Source organism: Podarcis cretensis, assembly GCF_951804945.1.
Source record: "Podarcis cretensis genome assembly, chromosome: 8".
Classification (NCBI taxonomy): Eukaryota; Metazoa; Chordata; class Lepidosauria; order Squamata; family Lacertidae; genus Podarcis; species Podarcis cretensis.
The window spans coordinates 10,946,605-10,960,438 of NC_137177.1; the positions used below are offsets into that span (position 1 = coordinate 10,946,605).

At 50.9% G+C, this 13,834-nt stretch overlaps 1 protein-coding gene across 2 annotated transcripts in view; it reads right to left on the reverse strand.

The window, feature by feature from the left end:
- MEGF8 (multiple EGF like domains 8) overlaps nucleotides 1-13,834 on the reverse strand; it is a 65,552-nt gene that overhangs the window by 9,198 nt on the left and 42,520 nt on the right. Inside the window, exons 32-40 of one of the 2 annotated variants that reach the window (XM_079985254.1) lie at nucleotides 11,950-12,094; nucleotides 10,356-10,587; nucleotides 9,183-9,312; nucleotides 7,548-7,758; nucleotides 5,782-5,996; nucleotides 5,417-5,624; nucleotides 4,501-4,663; nucleotides 2,789-2,981; nucleotides 1,227-1,397 (exon numbers count right to left, since the gene is read on the reverse strand). In XM_079985254.1, the coding sequence (XP_079841380.1) occupies nucleotides 1,227-1,397; nucleotides 2,789-2,981; nucleotides 4,501-4,663; nucleotides 5,417-5,624; nucleotides 5,782-5,996; nucleotides 7,548-7,758; nucleotides 9,183-9,312; nucleotides 10,356-10,587; nucleotides 11,950-12,094 (1,668 nt within the window). Of the gene's footprint in view, nucleotides 1-1,226; nucleotides 1,398-2,788; nucleotides 2,982-4,500; nucleotides 4,664-5,416; nucleotides 5,625-5,781; nucleotides 5,997-7,547; nucleotides 7,759-9,182; nucleotides 9,313-10,355; nucleotides 10,591-11,949; nucleotides 12,095-13,834 lie in introns of both variants that reach the window. The other variant, XM_079985253.1, reaches the window with a different exon arrangement.

Below are 13,834 nucleotides of genomic sequence, written 5' to 3' on the forward strand. Positions count from 1 at the left end.
AGCAAGTGTTTCGTGTATTCGTGGGCGCAAAGGCCAGCTTCAAAATGCAACTGGGAAATATGTATTTTGAGGGAGGCAAGGAGCCTTAAATCACTGCCTTTTCTCAAGAAAGGCGATTTATTTCTCATGCAGAGAAAAGTGCACAGCGAGGGTGGCACTGAACTACCTCACAGGGTTGCTATGAGGATAAAACAGGGAAGAAGAAAACCCCATATGTCACCTCGAGCTCCTTGGAGAAAAGGAGGGATAGAAATGCAACAGTTAAAACTATGTTTTACTTAGGGGAGCCTCGTTGAAATAAATGAGCATGGCTAAATTGGGCCCATTAATTTTAGCAGGTCTGTGCTGAGCAACTTAGTTTAAAAGCACCCCATGAGTATGCCGGCACTAGTGACAAGTGCTCATTCGTCTATTTTACAGGTACACAGAGGAGTGACCAAAAAAAGTAATAATAATAATAATTTATTATCTATGCCCCACCCATCTGGCTGGATTTCCCCAGCCACTCTGGGCGGCTTCCAACAGAATATTAAAATACAATAGTCTATTAAACCTTAAAAGCTTCCCTAAACAGGGCTGCCTTCAGATGTCTTCTAAAAGGCTGGTAGTTGTTTTTCTCTGACATCTGGTGGGAGGGTGTTCCACAGGGCAGGTGCCACTACTGAGAAGGCCCTCTGCCTGGTTCCCTGTAACTGGGCTTCTCACAGTGAGGGAACCACCAGAAGGCCCTCGGCGCTGGACCTCAGTGTCCAGGCAGAATTATGGGGGTGGAGACACTCCTTCAGGTATACTGCACCGAGGCCGTTTAGGGCTTTCAAGGTCAGCACCAACACTTTGAATTGTGCTTGGAAACATACTGGGAGCCAATGTAGGTCTTTCAAGACTGGTGTTATATGGTCTCGGCGGCCACTCCCAGTCACCAGTCCCATTCTGGATTAGTTGTAGTTTCCGGGTCACCTTCAAAGGTAGCCCCACACAGAGCACATTGCAGTAGTCCAAGCAGGAGATAACCAGAGCATGCACCACTCAGGCGAGTACCTGTACAAAGGTGTGGCTATGATGCAGTAAGCACAGGAGTTCTACACACGATGGCACACAACGAAGGTGCCAACATGCATTGGATTCTCTGAAGAATATGGGTGCCACCCTTTGGACCTGGCAGGTCTCCTTCCACCAAAAGAGCTGCTAGCAGGCCCGGCTCCCCGCCACCCACCGCTGGCACTCACCAAGGCCGGCTCCAGCGGAAAGCGGGCAGGATCCCGGCGGGCTCTCTCATACTCCTCCCGCGTGATGCAGACGTTGCTGTTTCCCCGGCAGAAAGTGTTGCAGGGGCGACAGGATCCGCCACTCAGCGCCGACCCCACAAAGAGTGGCTGGCATTTTTCACAGTGCTGCCCCTGAGGGGAAAAGAGGCGAGGGGGCAGAGTTGGGCGCGGGCACGCACAGCGAGCGACGGTTTGCCTTTTCGGCCTCCCGGGAGGCCTTTAGAGGGAGGCAAGTCCGTGCAAGAACACAGCAGCACGGGGATTTGGGAAGTTGCTTTCTACTGAGTCCGACCACTGGTCCACCTAACTAGTCTTGTCCACACTGGCTGGCAGCAGCGCCCCAGGCTGCTTTCTATTGAGTCTGACCATTGGTCCACCTAATTAGTCTTGTCCACACTGGCTGGCAGCAGCGCCCCAGGCTGCTTTCTACTGAGTCCGACCATTGGTCCACCTAACTCAGCCTTGTCTACACTGGCTGGCAGCAGCACCCCAGGCTGGCTTTCTACTGAGCCCGACCACTGGTCCATCTAACTAGTCTTGTCTACACTGGCTGGCAGCAGCTCCCCAGGCTGCTTTCTACTGAGCCCGACCACTGGTCCATCTAACTAGTCTTGTCTACACTGGCTGGCAGCAGCTCCCCAGGCTGCTTTCTACTGAGCCCGACCACTGGTCCATCTAACTAGTCTTGTCTACACTGGCTGGCAGCAGCTCCCCAGGCTGCTTTCTACTGAGCCCGACCACTGGTCCATCTAACTAGTCTTGTCTACACTGGCTGGCAGCAGCTCCCCAGGCTGGCTTTCTACTGAGTCCGACCACTAGTCCATCTAACTCGTCTTGTCTACACTGGCTGGCAGCAGCACCCCAGGCTGCTTTCTACTGAGTCTGACCATTGGTCCATCTAACTCAGCCTTGTCTACACTGCTGTCAGCAGCTCCCTAGGCTGCTTTCTACTGAGTCCGACCACTGGTCCATCTAACTAGTCTTGTCTACACTGGCTGGCAGCAGCTCCCCAGGCTGCTTTCTACTGAGCCCGACCACTGGTCCATCTAACTAGTCTTGTCTACACTGGCTGGCAGCAGCTCCCCAGGCTGCTTTCTACTGAGTCCGACCACTGGTCCATCTAACTAGTCTTGTCTACACTGGCTGGCAGCAGCACCCCAGGCTGGCTTTCTACTGAGCCCGACCACTGGTCCATCTAACTAGTCTTGTCCACACTGGCTGGCAGCAGCACCCCAGGCTGCTTTCTACTGAGTCCGACCATTGGTCCACCTAACTCAGCCTTGTCTACACTGGCTGGCAGCAGCTCCCCAGGGTGTCTGGTAGGAAGTGTCTCCCAGCTCTGCCTGCAGATGTTGCTGGAGATTGAACCTGGGTGCTTCTGCATTCAGGGCAGATGCTCTCCCATCACAGCCCAGTGTGAACCCAGCTGCAGGTCTTCTCTTCCAACTGGCCTCTGCTTGCACCCCCAGCTCCTGCCCTCTCCCTGCGCCCCTCATACCCTCTCAGCCGCACGCTGCCCTCACCATGGTGTTGTTGAAGCACTGCAAACACTGGTCCTGGGCCTCCACCCCCTGGCAGTTGCTGTGCTTGTTGCACTGGCACTCCACGGAGCAGTTCTGCCCCACGTAGCCAAAGTGGCACTGGCAGGCGTTGGGCTCCACGCAGGTCCCGTTCACGCAGCCCTGCTCACACACCGGCTTGCACAGCCCCGTCACGCTGCAAGGGAGAAAGGAGGAGGCGCAGAACAATTGGTACACAGCGTGTGTGATCCCCACCCCGAGTGGAAATTCTGCAAAGGTTTCCCCACACGCTGGTGTTGCCCGCCTAAAAAGAGTGGCTAGAAATTGCTTTGCCTAATAGCAAACTTGAGTGGTTTACTGTGCATCACTATGGAAGTGAAAGACCGCCACAAAAATTAAGGGAGTGGGTGATCCTACTTGGGAGACAGAGGTACACAGAATTACCGTATTTTTTGCTCTATAAGACTCACTTTTTCCCTCCAAAAAAGTGAGGGGAAATGTGTGTGCGTCTTATGGAGCGAATGCAGGCTGCACAGCTATCCCAGAAGCCAGAACAGCAAGAGAAATTGCTGCTTTCTCTGCGCAGTGATCCCTCTCGCTGTTCTGGCTTCTGAGATTCAGAATATTATTTTTTCTTGTTTTCCTCCTCCAAAAACTAGGTGCATCTTATGGTCTGGTGCGTCTTATAGAGCGAAAAATACGGTATATTAAAAGGATTTTTAAATTAATGAGATATTTTTTAAAACCCACAAAACCTGCCCAACAAGAACCTGTGAGTTTATAGCAGGGGTCAGCAAACATTTTCAGCTGGGGGCCGGTCCACTGTCCCTCAGACCTTGTAGGGGGCCGGACTATATATTGATGAACGAATTTCTATGCCCCACAAATAACCCAGTGATGCATTTTAAATAAAAGGGCACATTCTACTCATGTAAAAACACCAGGCAGCCCCCACAAATAACCCAGAGACGCATTTTAAATAAAAGGGCACATTCTACTCATGTAAAAACACGCTGATTCCTGGACCGTCCACGGGCCAGATTGAGAAGGTGATTGGGCCGGATCCACACCCCCCCGGGCCTTAGTTTGCCTACCCATAGTTTATAGGATATTGATAACCTCGAGCAGCCTTTCTCAGCCCTGAGTCCCCAGATGTGCTCAAACCACAACATCCATCTTCCCTGAGCTCTGGCCAGGCTGGCTAGGAATGATGGGAGTTGTAGTCCAACCACAGCTGGGGACCCAAAGTTGAGGTTCCGAGAGGGAAAATCCTTAGCTTTGCATCTTGGTTTGCTTGGGCAAAACAAACCATAAGCACTCTAGCTCAGGCTTAACAGGAAGCATAGATTGTGCTTGCTTTGTTGCTTATGCAGGGAGGAGAGTGAAGCAAGGATTCTCAGCACGCCATCGACAAGAGTCTGTTGTGATGTACAGACATAACCTACGTGGGTTTACCCTGGAAGAGGAAGGGGTGCTGAAGGGAGAAGGGTTCCCCTCAATTTGGAGGCTGAAGCTGCGGCAAATGCCACTCTCCATCAATGGAGAAAAGCGGCCGGTTCGTGCACAATATCTAAAGAGACCAGGGTAGACAGAAGGGATTTCGCAGCTCAGTTGTCTGAAATGCAATGGCTCTTCGTGAAGGTGAGGCAGCTACCGCTGAGAGCACAGGCTTACAGTCCCCTGCTTCATCTCCGTCCCCCTCCCACGGCACTCACTTGTCCAGCGTGTAGCCGTTCTTGCAGGTGCACTTGTAGCCGTGGGGCAGGTCGTTGCAGTTCTGGGTCTCGTTGCAGTCGTGGTGCCCGTTCAGGCACTCATTCTCGGGAGGGCAGGCCATGAAGGCCCAGTCTGCTTTCAGGCCACATGACTCAACCAGTCCTGCAGGGAGGCGAGAAGGACAGGAGCTGCTGGCAATCCTTAAGAGCAGCTGCCCCCAACCTGGTGCTCTCAAGCTCTTCTGGGCTGCACCTCACAACTGGCTTGTATCAGGCTCTCCAGGAGCAACCAATTAATCCTGGGCTTCCCCAGACCACAGATAAAGGGAAATATTTCTGATAAACGCAATTATTATTATTATTATTAACTGCCCAATACCCAGGGGTCTCAGGGCGGTTCACAGGATAAAATCAAGATATAAAAGCACAAAATACCTAATAAAAATATAAACAACCCAATAGCCCCCCCACAAAATAACACATTTTAAAATGGCATAATAATAATAATAATAATAATAATAATAATAATAATAATACCCCGCCCATCTGGGCATTCTGGGTGGATTCCAACAAAAGATTAAAAATACATTAAAACATCAGTCATAAAAACCTCCCTAAACAGGTAAATCGGATCAACCAAAGGCCTGGTTAAAAAGGAACATTTTTGCCTGGCGCCTAAAGATGTATAATGAAGGCGCCAGGCAAATTTCCCTGGGGAGAGCATTCCACAGACGGGGAGCCACTGCAGAGAAGGCCCCGCTCTTGTGTTGCTACCCTCCGAACCTCTTGGATTTGTGAGCATTACTGCTAGGCTGCCACTTCCCATCCCTTGTCCCGTGCTGCTTTCCACACTCCTCCCTGAGAAGGTGCCACTGACCCCACCCCACCCCAATCCCCGGTTCTGCTCGGTACCTACCGTGGTGAGGACCGCTCCTCCCTCCCTCCATGCACCGGCCTTTGCCGTTCTCGCCGCGGAGGCCGCACCAGCCGCACCGGGGCTGCTGGATGCAGAGGGCGCACTGCTGGAAACGGGAGCAGGACGGCGTGCAGCTCTCGGCCCCGCTCAGCACTCGGCCGCACATCCCGGCCGCGCAGCGCATGGGCAGGTATGTGGGGCTCATGCACTGCGGGGAGACAGGTGCGGAAGAGGGTGCCTGTTAGAGCTGACGTGAGCGCACTTTTCCCAATCAAAATCCTGCACCGTGAATAAATGACGCAGGGGAGCCCGTTTTTAGCAGGATTCCCGCAATCACAACCTCCCCTGCTCCCTCCAGGGATTACCTGCTGCAAGCTGACGCTCCAGACACACTGCTGCCAGCCCCCGTCGGCCCCCTTGGAGCTCAGGCACTCCCCACAGGTGCTGTGGTTGTGGCACGGTGTGGGGCAGGCCAGCGGAGGCGACGACTCCACCGGCATGGGGGACACGTTGAGGAGAGAGTGGCTGAAGCAGGTCCAGTCGTAGGTGGGCTGCACGCTCAGGATACGCCTTGTCTCCCCTGGGCCAGAAGAGGGAGGAGGAGGAGGAGGAGGAGAGTCAGAGATGGTGGCCTTTGTGGTGTCCGAAACGCCTCTTCCTTTTCCTCACATACCAGGAGGCATGTCAGATGTTTATTGGATGATTCCCAAGGGCCATTTAAGCACCCAGGGGCCTGACTTGTGGGACGCATGCACAGCCCCCCACAGAAACAAAGAGGAGCTCCATGCAGCTGGGGTAGGAGAAAGCCATGGTGAAGTGCGCAACATGCTGCTGTCAGGAAAGCTGCTTGGATTTCTTTATCTCGGGATCCCCTCACAAGTCAAGTAACTGCCAATTAACCTTGTTCTTTTCATCAGCTCCCCTCAAACGCTCCACCAGTGGCAGATCTTGGGGTCTCAAACTTGGTATCGCCCCTTGCCTCTCACCTTCCATTCCACGTCATAGTCCCAGAGTCCCTGAACCTCTGCGACTGAACTGCTCCCCTAAATCTGCCTTTGATTCGCTATGGCCTAGGACCCTCGTACCTACGGGACCGCCTCTCCCGGTATGCCCCACGGAGGACCTTAAGGTCCATAAATAGCAACACCCTAGTGGTCCCGGGCCCTAAGGAAGTTAGATTGGCTTCAACCAGAGCCAGGGCCTTTTCAACACTGGCTCTGGCCTGGTGGAACGCTCTGCCTCATGAGACCAGGGCCCTGCAGGATCTGATTTCTTTCCGCAGGGCCTGTAAGACAGAGTTGTTCCGCCTGGCCTTTGGCTTGGAGCCAATTTGATTCCCTCCCCCTCTTTCTTTTTCCTTTCTCCTCCTGTGATGAGGCTGCATTTTAATATTTTAATGTTTCAGTATTTTAACGTATTTTAATCTTGTTTTAAGTTGTATTCATTCAGCTTCTTTTTATTATTGCTTGATAGCTGCCCTGAGCCTGACCTTGGTGGGAGGGTGGGGTATAAATAAAAATTATTATTATTATTATTATTATTATTATTATTATTATTATTATTGGCTGTCTGACCAATATCTGACTTAGTGTGGTGTTCTGTCTTGAAGAACCCAATAACATAAGATCATGCCATTGGGCCTCCTAATCCAGAACCCCCTGTTCTCACAGTGACCAACGAGATGCCCATGGCAAGCCTTCAGGCAGGTCCCATGCCCAAGAGCAGTCTACCCTCCTGGGGCTTCCAGCCACAAAATCCCCATTTGAGAGCCAGTGTGGTGTAGTGGTTAAAAGTGCTAGTCTCGTAATCTGGGGAACCGGGTTCGCTTCCCCTCTCCTCCACATGCAGCTGCTGGGTGACCTTGGGCCAGTCACACTTCTCTGAAGTCTCTCAGCCCCACTCACCTCACAGAGTGTTTGTTGTGGGGGAGGAAGGGAAAGGAGAATGTTAGCCGCTTTGAGACTCCTTAAAGGGAGTGAAAGGCGGGATATCAAATCCAAACTCTTCTTCTTCTGCCTCCCCCTTGCACTCCTGTGCAGCCCCTTCCCCGCGGCTCTTTCTCCCTCTGCCTGCAAGGCCCACCAACGTTTTCCCTCCCCACCCCCACCGGCCCCCACCTCTTGCCCCTCACCTGTGCGCTTGAACTGCCGCGTCCACATGCACTTCCCAGAAGCCGTGCACTTGGCGCAGTCTGAGGCCTCGCACGAGATCTCTGAACAGTTGCTGGCGACGAAGATCTCGCGCTGGTTAATGCGGCAGTCGTTCTCTGAGGTGCAGCTGCCAGTGCTGCCAATGCAGGCGCCCTCGGGGCAGTTGGTGCACCACTTGCACTGGGGTAAGGCCTGGGGGGGGGGTCAGAATACAAGGTCAAAGCCTGCCCAGCTGGGGCGCGGTCACTACAAACCAAAGACTGGCGACAATGCTTCCCTCCCAAACCCGTACAACCCATTGGCTTATATAAGCCTATTTCACAAATTTACATTTTCATATGGTTTTGATTGTATGGCTGCCATAAACCACTTTGGTTTTTTAAAGTAAGGCAGCAATATGCAAATGTTTTAATAAATAAACTGGCACTGTAACCTTTCTGGCGCTCGGTGTGCTCTGAGTAGCATTGATGCTGATCTGCAGGTGGAAATTAGGGGTTGCAATCAGATCACTTTCCATCATAGGATTGTAGAGTTGGAAGGGATCCTGAGTGTCACCCAGTCGAAGCCCCAGCAATGCAGGAATCTCAACTAGATCAAATCTGGTTAAAAACCTCCAATGAAGGAGAGTCCACCACCTTCCAAGGGAGTCCGTTCCACTTTCGAACAGCTCTTACTGTTAGAAAGGGCTTCCTGATGTTTGGTCAGAATCTCCTTTCATTGGTTTGGGTCGTAGCCTCCAGAGCAGAAGAAAACAAGTTTGCTCCATCCTCCAAGTGACAGCCCTTTAGATATCTGAAGATGGCTATCATATATCTTCTCACTCTCCTCTTTCCCAAGCTACACATACCCAATTCCTACAACCGTTCCTCATAAAGCTTGGTTTCCAGACCCTTGATCATCTTGGTCACCCTTCTCTGCACACACTCAAGCTTGTCAATATCCATCTTAAACTGTGGTACCCAGCACTGGACACAAGACTCCAGGTGTGGTCTGACCAAGGCAAAACAGAGTGATGCTGTGACTTCCCTTGATCTGGGCACTAAACTTTTGTTCATGCAACCTAGAAGAGCATTAGCCTTTTTTCCCCTGCTGCATACCATTGACTCATGTTCATCTTGTGGTCCACCAAGACCCCTAGATCCCTTTCACATGTACTGTTAGTAAGCCAGGTGTCCCCCATTCTATATTCATGCAGCTGGTTCTTGCTGCCTAAGTGCGGAACCTCCCATTTGTCCCTACTGAAGTTCATTTTGGGCCTAGTTCTCCAATCTGTTAGGGTCATCTTGAACCCCAGTTCTGTCCTTGATCCTTTTTGCCATTTCCCCCTCCCTGTTCTCAGAACCCACTCCCTTGGGACACGCTGGAATACCTGGCCACGCTTTGAATTCCGCACTTCCCTATCATTCCCCTGCACCCAATTCGGGGAGCGCCAGGAACTGGAGAGGTGGGGCTACTACAGTGTGATCCGAAGGCCACCACCTGCCTTCAGCACTCCCTGAAAAGTGAAGGCAGAAGTGCAGAGTTTGGAAGCCCCGCAACTTCCAACACAGAAGGAAGAAGAGGGTTCTCCCCAGGCAGTGAGCCAGCTGCCAGAAGGAGGGCTGGGGGCTACTCACTGGAATGCCCAGGCTGTGGGCCATGGCACGAGGGTGTTGGGCAAGGCACTCGCTGCAGGTCCTCAGCCGGCGGCACTCATCTGCGGACCTTGGGGTGGGGAAGCAGGAGGTCCCACCAGAACAGCCTTGCCTGCAGGAAGGAAGGGAGAGCAACCAGGAAGCTCAGTGGGGGAAAAACTCTTCCAAACTCTTCTCCTATACCTATAGGACCAACCCTATTTGCTCAACCTTCTCAATGCATGATCTGCACCCCCCAGATTTATTTATTTTTTAAAAGGGAGTGAAATTCTCTAAAATGAGAGGATAGCACAATGAATCACATTGTTAAAGGAGGCCACATCCATCTTCCTGTAGGCCTCCAGAGGACTACAACTCCCATCATCCCTCACCTGCTGGCTGGGGCTGATGGGAACTGGAGGTCAACTACACCTGGAGGGCTACAGGCTCCCCATCCCTGCTCTAAACAAATGGGGAAAAGGGATGAAAAAAAGTTTATGGGATGAGAGCAAACAAAATTGGCTTGCGTGGAAACAATGAGAGGAAAATAAAGATGGAAGAGGACAACCAATTTAAGAGTCTTAAAGCAATTTTCACAATGAAAGAATTAAGAATAGGTGTTCCCAATAAACGATTCAACCATCTATTAGATGAGATTCAAAAGTTAATCAGTTTGGTTATAGAATTTGGTGTATCTATGGTGGTTCGGTTAGGCTCAAGAGAGTTTTTGGCAAAGTTGAAGAACCTGGAAAACAAATTAGCAAGGGAGAAACAGGAAGGGGAGCACTCGTCTGTACTTTATGGGAAATTATGGATCTAGGAGTACAATGTGATTTTTTGGGGTAGAGGATTCAGTGTCTCTTCTGTATAGAACTTTATGAAACTACGCAGCACGAATGTGAAATCCATTTGCTAACAATTGTGCGCTCCCTGGTATGGCTACATTACAATGACCTGAAGGCACCTGATGGAGCTTTGGGAATGCTTCATTTTAACTCCAGTGACTACTTGTGCATCTCCTGCCACCAATGAGCTCCTCCCAAACAGCTCCAGCCCCAAGTTCTTCTCTCGCCTAGTCCCACCCCAACTGCTAACCGCACCGTCCTGTTTCCTAACAAGAGGCACGGTCCAGCCACTCTCATCTTTGCTGTTTGCCCAGACTCTGCCCCTCCTCACCTCTCGGCAGCATCCGCAGAGAGGCAGCTGGCGTGGCACCAGGTGCAGCTGGCGTTGGACCTGTTGCAGGCTTCTGGACTGCTGAAGATGAGGCAAGGGTCGGAGGGCACAGAGAGAGCCACCATGCGCCCCAGCGCCACCCCGTTGAAGCCCCCGGAGAGGTAGATGCGTCCTCCAACAGCGGCCACGGCGTGGGCAATGGACTCCATGATGGGCTCTCCCACTACTGCTTCTGCTGGAGAGGGGAAAAAGAAACACACAGGTGAGCAAAACTGGAGAGAGAACATACAGGGCTAAGGACAGTGGCCGGAAGCACATAAATGCACCTATGCAGCCAAATCAAACAACTGAAGGTGTTCTTTCAGAAAAGTATGGAAGGAAACGATTTGCAAGGCAAACATAGATGATGAGGAAGCACTAGGGAACTTATAAAGCAGCAGATGGGAAGGGGATCTCATCCTCCAGCCAGCTTGGCCAGAGGACTGGAATGATGCGAACTGAAATCTGCTGACGTCCGGAGGGCCAGAGGTTCCCCCTCGCTTCACTAGATAAATGAATATAATTTCTACAAGGGCCCTGTGCCGACGTAACACTGGGCAGTCTTCTAGACAACTGAAAGCACCTCGCAGGCCACATTCTCTGCCGTCCACTCACAAAGGCTCCCTTTTCGAGTTCAGAGCTAACCATGGTTAGCTTTCTGTCTACAATGAATTGCTAACCATGGTTGATGCCAAGTGAGAGCGTGCAAGCAGCTTCAGAAGTGGATTTGGCACTAGCTTTATTTGGCAAAAACTCTGGTGTCAACGTAATGCTAAGTGCAGCTACAGTGGTACCTCGCAAGACGAATGCCTCGTAAGACGAAAAACTCGCAAGACGAAAGAGTTTTTCGTTTTTTGAGTTGCTTCGCAAGACAAATTTCCCTATGGGCTTGCTTCGCAAGACGAAAACGTCTTGCAAGTTTGTTTCCTTTGTCTTGCAAGTTTGTTTCCTTTTTCTTAAAACCGTGCATTCAGGGGGTGCAGTTGCGACTTGACTTCGAGGAGCAACTCATAGCACGGGGTGTGGTAGCCTTTTTTGAGGTTTTTGAAGACTTTGGTGATTTTTGAAGCTTTTCCAAAATCTGTGCTTCGCAAGACGAAAAAGTCGCAAGACGAAAAAACTCACAGAACAAATTAATTTCGTCTTGCGAGGTACCACTGTAGCTGAAATGGAGGAATAGAGAAATACCCACGCCAGGCAGCAGGAAATCCCTAGGGGGTGCCCTCCACTACCTAACCATGGATAACAGGTGGGCACAATGTCTACAGTCAGTCAGTCCACATTGTGGGAGGCTCACCCGCTCTCCTTTATCACATGTACAAACATGGAGGACTTGAAGCTCTAGGGATCTGTGGCAATTGAATCAAATTCTGAACCAATAAGGTAATGTTTCGTTGCAAATTAAAATGACTTGCATCATTTATTTTGCATGTCAAATAGGGACCAGGGAGTATTGTTTGTAAGGAAGCTCAGATTGCTGGGCCACAGGCTGATGCGCCTGGGATGCCAAATCCTATACCTCCGACCTTACCAAAAAATCCATCCCAGCCCTGACCTGTGCTGTTGGGTAGGATCCAGGTGTTGCAGTTTAGCTGGTAGAAGAAAAGGTGGTTGGTGAAATTCTCGCGTTCTGTGCGCCCTCCGATCACCACCATGGTGTCCTTCAGTACTGCTGCGACATGGAAGAAGTGAGCCAGCGGCTGGTGAGGGTAGTAGGGAACAATGGATTGAGGAAAGACAGGAAAGAGCCGTTTAGTAAGAGCATATCACAATTCCCCCCAATATGAGCCTCGTACTCCACGGGGCCCCTTCTCAAGCCCATTCTTCCCGCCGGATGCTCTGCTCACCCGAAAGACAGAGATGGCTAAGCTCTGGCTCTCCAGGACAGACTATATTATAACAATATATAGTCTTCATTGGCTCCCAGTATGTTTCCATGCACAATTCAAAGTGTTGGTGCTGACCTTTAAAGACCTAAACCACCTCAGTCCAGTATACCTGAAGGAGCGTCTCCATCTCCATCATTCTGCCCAGACACTGAGGTCCAGCGCCGAGGGCCTTCTGGCGGTTCCCTCGCTGTGAGAAGCCAAGTTACAGGGAACCAGGCAGAGGGCCTTCTCGGTAGTGGCACCTGCCCTGTGGAACGCCCTCCCATCAGATGTCAAGGCTATAAACAACTATTTTACTTTTAAAAGACAACTGAAGGTGGCCCTGTTTAGGGAATTTTTTAATCTCTGATGCTGTCTTGTTTTTAATATTCAGTGGAAGTCGCCCAGAGTGGCTGGGGAAACTCAGCCAGATGGGTGGGGTATAAATAATAAATTATTATTATAATTATAACAGTTCTGTTCCAAATATACTGGCTGCCTGCACTGACCCTCCAAAGGAACAGCACTGGTTTTGACCTTTAAAGCTCTTCTCGGCTTAGGATCCCAATATCCTCCCCACCCCAAAAGCAAAACGCTTGTGGTTAATGCAAGAAAGAGCTGGGGTGGGTTGGTTTGGAATCCTATCCCACAGTAAGCGCAAGGAAAGGAGGGAAAGGGAAAAAATGTTAAATTGTGCCATCGCTGAAATTGCAAGGAGGACAAGCACCATCCCTGGGGAAATGATGGCTCCGTCAAGTGTTTGCAGGATCACGTGCTCATCATGGCCAACCTATACCAGACAGCAGATAACTCGCTCGGGAGGAACGACAAAATCTTCCGCAGGAAAGGGAAGACAAATTGCCGAGAGTGATTTAAGGCTTCAGCTGACCTCCTTATCAGGCTGACTCACACCCAGGGGATGACAAGGCTAAGCGTACCTTACATTGTTCTGTGCAAAGGTTTCGCTCAAGGGAGCTGGCTCCTCCTCCCATATCGGAGGGCGGGGGGAGATCCTGGCCGTGAAATCATTCGGTAAGGGCAGTAGATCGGAGGCATAAGATTTGCTTTTCACGCTGAAGATCCCAGGCTCAGTCCTGGACCAACTTCAGATAGGATTTGGAAAGACCTCTGCCAGAAATCTACTGAGATCTACTGCCAGTCAGTGTAGACAGTATTGAACTGGATAGCTCTAATTCTGCATAAGGTGGCAGCTTCCTAGATTCCGATCTTCCGATCTCCATGCCACGTATTTAAACTTCCTGCTTAATTGTACTTTGTGTGAAGCAGCAGAGTCATTGGGATTGTCTACCTCAAACACCCAAACTTCTTGCACTGAGCTTGCCCACGTTCTACGTGATCTCGCCTCTCCTAGCATGTATATGCAAAAGAGGGCACACATGACACAGGTGCAGGCACACACACACCACGCATACACACACACACACACACACACACCATTTTCTCATTCCCTCAACCCGTGCTGTCCTTGAAAATGAATCTTTTCTCACTTATGCTATCCTACATTTCCCTGCAACACATGGACTTGTAGAGCTGGAAGAGTCCAAGAGGGTC